This window comes from Zea mays, chromosome 7 (assembly GCF_902167145.1).
Source record: "Zea mays cultivar B73 chromosome 7, Zm-B73-REFERENCE-NAM-5.0, whole genome shotgun sequence".
NCBI lineage: Eukaryota > Viridiplantae > Streptophyta > Magnoliopsida > Poales > Poaceae > Zea > Zea mays.
Genome location: NC_050102.1, coordinates 115,599,103 through 115,606,709, shown reverse-complemented (window position 1 = coordinate 115,606,709; position 7,607 = coordinate 115,599,103). Strand labels below are relative to the sequence as shown.

Genomic DNA, 7,607 nt, shown 5'->3' with positions numbered 1-7,607 from the left:
GGGTAAGTCTAGCTGAGTATTAGTATACTCAGCCTTGCTTGTGGCATAATTTTTACAGGTTCTCTGGAGGACATGGTTGCTGAAGTGACTTGGCCGTCCATCTTGCCACCGGGTTGGACTGTCGAGTGGGACCCTACCTCGGCTGAGGAGGAACATGAGGAGTGATGGGACAGGCTTCCCCATCTCTCTATTTATTTACCGTTAGTTTATTTCCGCTGCACTTCGAACAATGATGGTTACTTTTGCAAAAACTCCGATGATGATGATGATGTAATAATTTAATACTCTGACATGTATGGTTTTATGTTTTATTGTATTTGCTCTGTGACTCACCATCGAGTGAGATTGTGGTACTTGATCCTGTCAGTGGCCGTGTCGGACTAGATCCGAGGGATTGACGGGTTATTCCCATTTAAGTGTGGTCTAGCCTCTAAGGCGGGGCTTAGGCACTTAAGTTGGAATAATTCGGGCAGTTCCGCCACACATGCTTTCGCAGAGGGAGAGGAGAGAATGGGAAGGGCCGGATCGCGAGCGCATGGGCCGACGCACCAGATCTGTCCCACCTGGCAAACCGCAACCATAGACGCAAATGAGGGAGCCGAGGATGGGATTGGTGGAGCGTGCTCACCTCGTCATCGTTGTCGTCGCCGCTGCTGGCCAAGAGGAGTCCCACAGCCACCACCTAACGCCGTCTAATGCCACGACCATGCTCATATGATTGCGACGCCCAAAGAGGGAGCAGATGCGTGCGAGACAGATATCGAGCAGTTCGGTAGCATAGCCTAGTGGCTCCAGCCGTAGCAGAGGCAGCCGAGAACCCCGTCAAGCATGGCCCGCGAGCGCAACCAGACTACATGGCGAGGAGAACGCTTGACTCACCGGAGGCCGTCGAGGACCCTCACCCGCCCGCCAGGGAGTGCCCCTCTCCCTGCGACCACCACCAGCACGAGGAACGTCGCGACGATGGCAGTGAGCCCCACCCTCCTGGTCCTCACAATTTAGGACGCGCGTGGGGGTAGATGTGGATGGGGAGGTCGCAACATGTTTTGTCGCATGTGCGGTGGTTGCGGCTATTGGCGCGGTCACGACATGCACGGAGGGGGTGTCGCGACATGCGACGTGTTCGTGGCATGCACGACGGTTGTTGGCGCAGTCGCTGCTTTCGTGGAGGGAGGGGCCGCGGGGCGGCATGTGGAGGGGGGAGGGGAAGACGGAGGCATGGAGAGATAGTCTACACTATTGACTTAATAGGTAGTAGAGAAGTGACAAAGGAACCAAACATGACTTTATTGCTAAAGATCAAGGAAAGACCAGTCGTCCAATTTCAGCCCAAAGTATCTGGCTAGACGAGCCCGGCCCATCGGCCGTATATGGCCTTCTACATCAAGGCCCTCGTGCGTCGCGTCCAGATATCTATCTTTGTGGTCGTGGTCCTCCCGTCGTCGTCGACTCGTCGTCGTCGGTGGTAGTATCTGAGCCAAATCTTACTTGGAAGTAGGGTTTTGGCCTGTGTAATCCGATCGACCTTGCGCAGTTGCTCCGATGGGCAAGGACTCGAAGCCGAAGGACGCCAAGGGGAAGGGCAAGCAGGCGGCCGGCTCCTCTGGCGGCGACGACGGCGGCGGCAAGGGAGGCAAGGGCAAGGGCAAGGGCAAGGGCGGCAAGTCCGCTGACGGACTCGGCACTTGCACCTACGTCAAAGGTACCGTTCCTTCTCCCTTGCCTTGGATGTATTGCACGCGAGGATGCCTTATGATGTTGGGTGAAAACTTGCGGGGTTACGATCAGATATCGCGGTTTTGGACTTATGGTGGTGCCTCAGGTGTCCAGTAGGATACGACATTCGTAACTGACTGTGTATGCTGGGAAATTGAGTTGCAACTAACGTCACTCTTGTGTCTATGCTTAGCTTTTTGGTTGCAAGTAAAGAAAAGCTGATTTATGATTATGTTGTCCTGCATCTGCAGCTAGGCACGTATTGTGTGAGAAGCAGGGGAAGATCAATGAAGCTTATAAGAAGTTGCAGGATGGATGGCTGAATAATGGGGACAAAGTTCCTCCTGCTGAGTTTGCTAAGGTAAGGACCCGAATGACGGGCAGTCCTCCACTCTTCTAGGCTCAAGGATAGTTAGGTTTGCTTAGACGAAAAGGGTAGTGATGCACTATGCGCATTGATACTGACGAGACTTCATCGTTTTGCGACTTTGAAAGTTTTATTTACATTTTAGTGACATTTCCCCATCTTCTATTTGGCCTTGTAGAGAATGAATAAAGGCTATATAGGTTAAGTTACTGATCTTGTACTTATTCATGAGGTACAGTTTGTGGTCTGCATCACGATCTTCTTGTACTGATAGTATCCTTTGATTTTGAATGAGCTTGATCTTTGGTTGCACTTTGATGATATCCTGACTGCCATTAATCCATTTGTTTCATGGCAAGTGCAGAGAATGGATGCTGTGTATGGGCAGTTACTAGTTAAAGACGGTTGCTTTAGCTGGCATATGAATAATGCATCTATGTGTATTGACTATCGAGAAAAAGGTTTTGTATGATTTTGTTGCAGCTGGCAAGGCTTCTGGTAGCTTAGTCTTAGAAATTAGTACTTGGCTGTTTGCTTTTGGTTTAGCCTTTTTCTGACAGGGAACTGGTCTGGGTACTACTCGCCAAAGGACCATATATCATAATTGGAAAGGAGCAAGGCAAGCTGTAGGGAAGATCACTGCACAATTATTTTTATATTATCGTTCCTATAAGGTTTTGAGAATCTGTGGTTAAGTTGTATTGTAAAGCTAGTTAGTAGCAAAATTGTTTATAAGGCTATTTGAGCTCTTATATCTTCATACACATTTAATTTTTCGCAGCTTGTGAACATTGGGAAGCCCAATTAAATATTTGAATCTGCATAGAGTATTGGAAATAGTCAATAGTGGTGAACTTTTGAATGATTCAGTTTTGAGACTCTGGTTGGAGCATGTGTAGCTACTATTTAGTGGGGTGCATGTGACATCAAATTTCGATTGTTGACCTCATATATGTTACTGGACTTCAAAATTTGTTCTTCCATTTTCAATCTGACTAACTACTTCGTCGAAGTTTTTCTCATATTTTTTGTGCCATTATTAGATACCATGATGATAATAGATCCTGACTTTATTTTTTGTACTACAGGTAGCACAAGAGTATTCTGAATGCCCATCAGGGAAGAAAGGTGGAGATCTTGGTTGGTTCCCGCGTGGCAAGATGGCTGGTCCTTTCCAGGAGGTTGCTTTCAACACACCTGAGGGAACTGTTAGCGCACCATTCAAGTCCACGTATGCCTTTCACACTGTTTTTCTTCCATTGTTCGCCTATTGAATGTATCATAGCCCATGGCACAAGTCCTTATCATTGCACTGCTGCATTTTTCCTGTGGACTTGAGAAATAAGCTCACATATGCTTCGCTTAAAATATCATCTTCGTTTAGACTACTGATCGGGTCTCATCTTTTATCAGCTTCTTACCACGACACTGTTTCCTGTGCAGGCACGGGTATCACTTTATCCTCTGCGAAGGAAGGAAGAACTGATCTGGAAATGTCGGTTGGGGAGACTGCATCATCAGGTTGTATGAGACGCAATGCAAACTACTCACCTTCTCTAATAAGCGCTGGACATGTGTACTTTGTGTTGGGCTATTCGCATTCTGTTCCAAACAAGTTGCCAAAACAAAAGAATGTGTGATTCGCTGTAATTAACATATTGTACTGATAATCTGATATGGCATACCTATCTGGGTCAGTTAACAGGTGGGTTTTAGCATGTGCTTTGTCATTTATGTTCCAGCCACCACCGCCATACCACGTCGTGGTAATACTTTTGATCCCAGAACCACGGGTATGGGATGGATTGAGGGCTGATTTGATGACCAGCGAAATGGAGGAGATCCATGGGAAGGAATTCACATGCAATTCAGAATTGAATAATAATTATTTCTCCCCATGGGATCCTCTTGAATAGCTAGGGGATCTCACCTCCCTCCAACCCCCTTGAATCCGATTTTCAGAACCGAACGAGGCTACAACTTCGTTTTTGAGTGGGGGCGAATTTGGTTTTGGCCGAGTCATACCAGACACGGTGGTCAGTGAAATTGGAGTTTATTTGCTTTGTAATCGAAGTTTGGCTTGCCTATGCATCCTAGGGTAGCGTGGGCGAGCAAAATACCAGCCTGATCTTGGCTTGGCCGTGTGAGAGCATTCTGCTTGGAAAGAGCTGAGGTGGAAGTGTCCATCTGGATTCTGGACAAAACAAGACTTCTGTTGATTATATTTTAGTTTAAAATGAATTTATTAAAATATGGATAGCACATGTCATTATCATATTTGTAGTAGAATTCAACAGTGCTACTCTATTCGTTACTTTTTATTTGTCATGTTTTAGTTCAAAAATAAAATAGCGGACGATAAATATTTGAGAACCTAGATGGTATAATTAAACGATGGTTTTTTTCCCTGACAATAACCATATTCTGACCACTGTCCAAACACATAATATGGTAATGTTTTGGTCGTGCCCTAATTTGGACATGGCCAAATTTTGGCTTGATCAACTAGAGCCTATATCCGAATTGGCGGAGGGCATCGATCTATTTGGTCCATATGGTTCGGCCTATTCAGGTATTGAAAATTTTGGGTATCAAAAAATATAGACCGAAATGATAGGTATAGTTATAGGAACTCAACCCTAATAGACCAAAAATTTGGGTTCGGTCTATTCGGTAGATCAAATAGACCAAAATGACAGTACATCATACAAAAAAATCTTGAATCAACCAATCCAGATCAGCAAAAGTGATTTGTTTCCCACCTATTTTAGCAATTTTTTGCCATGTCTACTTACCTGTAAGCGATGCCACACCCGGATTTAAGGGACAAAGCCAGGTGCATCTCATACATGCGGTAAAGAAGACAACATATATAATAACAGAGTGTATAGAGATAAATGTCACAATAACATCAGAGTATTTATTACATAGCGGAAGTCTTACAAAATAAAAGATAAATATAAAACGAACTAAGGATCATCTTTGGCGCCATAAAGTCAACTGGGATACGCCACCTAGATCAGATCAAACTCCTCGTTGTGTGGCTCCTCTTGAACCACCTGTTCTTCTCCTGTAAGGGGGTGTGAGACATCAAGGGTGAGCTCACACGTGATCAAAGCTCAACAATTTGTGGGGAAACCAGTCTGCATGAACTCACCAAAGGTGGGAGTTCATGTGAAGTGTAAGGTTGATCAACAATAGGGGTTAAAAAGCTGAGGCATTGCTTTTAATAAGTTGGTCAAATTTTGTTAGCAGTTACTAAATGTAAGTGAATATCAAACCATAATAAAAATAATAGAACAAAATTAATAACTAATCCCATGCAATGCAAATGACAAATTGAATTTAAGTTCCATAAATTAATCATGCGAGAGTCCTGATCTGCTCATGACCGTAAGCACGACTAGTACACCAGTTTTACACCAGGGTTAGCTAGACCCTTAGACACTACCGAGGTGAATGGCTAGGGATCCACTACGAGGCCTTTACAAAGTTCCACTAGCTTCCGAAAACCCGCTACAGTTTATGAGAATAGCACTTGCAAGAATCACTCGTCTGACCGGCATCTCAGCAAAATCAACACGAGAACCTCCCTGCATGCAACTCTTGTACTGCCCTTGCCCCTTTCGGGTAAGATAGTCTTCCACTAGCTTTCCTAATTAGTCAGCCAAGGGCGTCCCATTCCACCCTTGTGGTGGCACGTGTTTCTCAAGTTAAGCTCCATGTTCCAATTAACATTAATGATCTTGACATGAACATAAATAGAATAACAAAATAATTGGAACATGGATATAATGAAATAATAATCCCAAAACCATATAAAGCAATAACAAAAACTACCCATGTGATTTAGGGGTAACAAGGTAAAAGGATAAACAGACTAGGATGACTTATTGGGTCCCATCAAAATTAAACCTATGCATTGAATATTGATAATAAAGAATATTATTGGGTAACAAAAGTGGATCAAGGGCACAACTTGCCTTCAATGAGCTCCTGCACAATAACTTCTATCTGCTGGGCACCAGGATCCTCAGTCACAGGCTCTTCTACTCGCCACAATACAAACAAGCACAGTATATAGAAAAAATTAATATCACATCAAACATGTAAACAAAATACATAATAATAATCTACACATTAAAATAAAACCCTAGGAATAGGAATCATAAATTTTGGAGTTATAGATTTTAAGATATGAATTTCCAAAGGTTTTATGTGCTTAAAATAGGATTAAGTGGGAAATTAATGTTCTTACTGTTTTCATGTCAAAACAGAGACTCTGAGTGACAGAGAATAATATTACAACATTTTAGAAACTAGAATGGAGTAATTTGGACTAAAAATGATTTTTCTATAAATTTAGCAAGTTCTAGCAAATATTTATATATTAAATATTCATTTTCTAATTCATTTATTCAATTTAAATGGGCTCTGGACTGGGCGTCAATTACTGTGAAGCGTAGGGGTCTCGGGGTAAAATTCCTAAGACTTAGTGAACAACTGACATGATGGTGGGTTGAATTTTACATTGAGTAGGGACTCTAACGCAAAAATGTCCCAGCGATGGGGTATATGGTAATTGGAGCCATCCGATTACAAACTGGCGGCTCAGTTTAATCTAGATTTTCATGAATCGGTACGCAATCTAGGCCACTGGATCCAACTCCGACGTCTACGATTTAATGAGACCAGGTTTAATCCGAGTCGTGGGATCACAGATCTACGGTTAGGGTTTTCTTCGAACGATGGGTTGTTCGCGGATCAGATCACGGCCGTACCTTGGCCAGCCAACGGCCAGCGGCCATCGTCCTCGACGTGCTCCCATACGTTACCCCGAGGCGGCGTTATGCTATAGCGGATAACATCTCCGGCAAGGTCATCCGGCCACAGGAATGCCCCGCCGCTACTACGGACACGCACTACTCGCTGCGCACAACTAGACGAACGAGGTGAGGGGTATTCACCTTTGATTATGGCGGCAGCAGTCCTGGCCACGCAGAGGTGCAATTCCTCGGCGGAGGTTGTACTACGACTAGCAATCCCCGCCAATTCGGTGACGATCTCCGTGGTCTGAGTGTGTGCAAGGTTTTCCCACGGTTTGGCGAACCCCCGTCCGAACCACGCCACACTAGAACGGCGACGATCCCACCCCGAGCTCGTGGTGGCGATGGCAGCGGTGGGTTTTAACAGAATGCGGCGCGAGTGGGCGAGTGGAGGAGAGAGAAGGGGGCGCCCGCAAGCTTTATAGTCCCTCGAGAGCGGTTCCGCAAGCGTCGGCGTCGACCGAGTCACGGCAGGAGCTCGCCGCAGATTTCGCGAGGTCTGTTGCCGCGGCCACGCGGAGGTTGGTGACAGGTGGGCCCCCAAGCGCAGCGTAAAAACGGGGTCGCAACGCGAGCGCAAAACGGTGTATGACGCGTGGGTCCCACGTGACAGGTGTGCGCGTGCGTGAAGGAGATTTGGGCCGCGCACAAGAGTATGCGAGGTGGGCCGAAAGTAGGTTTTGGGCCCACACGGGTAT

General features: G+C 45.5%; 1 protein-coding gene across 2 annotated transcripts; it reads left to right on the top strand.

Annotated features, from left to right (window-relative positions):
- The first annotated feature begins 1,322 nt into the window (after positions 1–1,322).
- LOC100286056 (peptidyl-prolyl cis-trans isomerase NIMA-interacting 4) lies at positions 1,323–3,801 on the top strand. 2 transcript variants are annotated; one of them, XM_008653363.2, is made up of 5 exons: positions 1,323–1,465; positions 1,535–1,702; positions 1,968–2,077; positions 3,172–3,314; positions 3,527–3,801. In XM_008653363.2, the coding sequence occupies exons 2-5, from the start codon at positions 1,543–1,545 to the stop codon at positions 3,567–3,569; spliced, it is 456 nt and encodes a 151-aa protein (XP_008651585.1). In that variant the 5' UTR covers positions 1,323–1,465; positions 1,535–1,542; the 3' UTR covers positions 3,570–3,801.
- The last annotated feature ends 3,806 nt before the right edge of the window (positions 3,802–7,607 follow it).

What these genes read in the sequence shown, in the direction of transcription:
- LOC100286056 (XM_008653363.2), top strand. Translation starts at nt 1,543, where the DNA reads ATGGGCAAGGACTCGAAGCCGAAGGACGCCAAGGGGAAGGGCAAGCAG. An exon ending in CACTTGCACCTACGTCAAAG is followed by an intron (nt 1,703 to 1,967) that starts GTACCGTTCCTT and finishes CTGCATCTGCAG; the next exon opens with CTAGGCACGTATTGTGTGAG. An exon ending in CTCCTGCTGAGTTTGCTAAG is followed by an intron (nt 2,078 to 3,171) that starts GTAAGGACCCGA and finishes TTTGTACTACAG; the next exon opens with GTAGCACAAGAGTATTCTGA.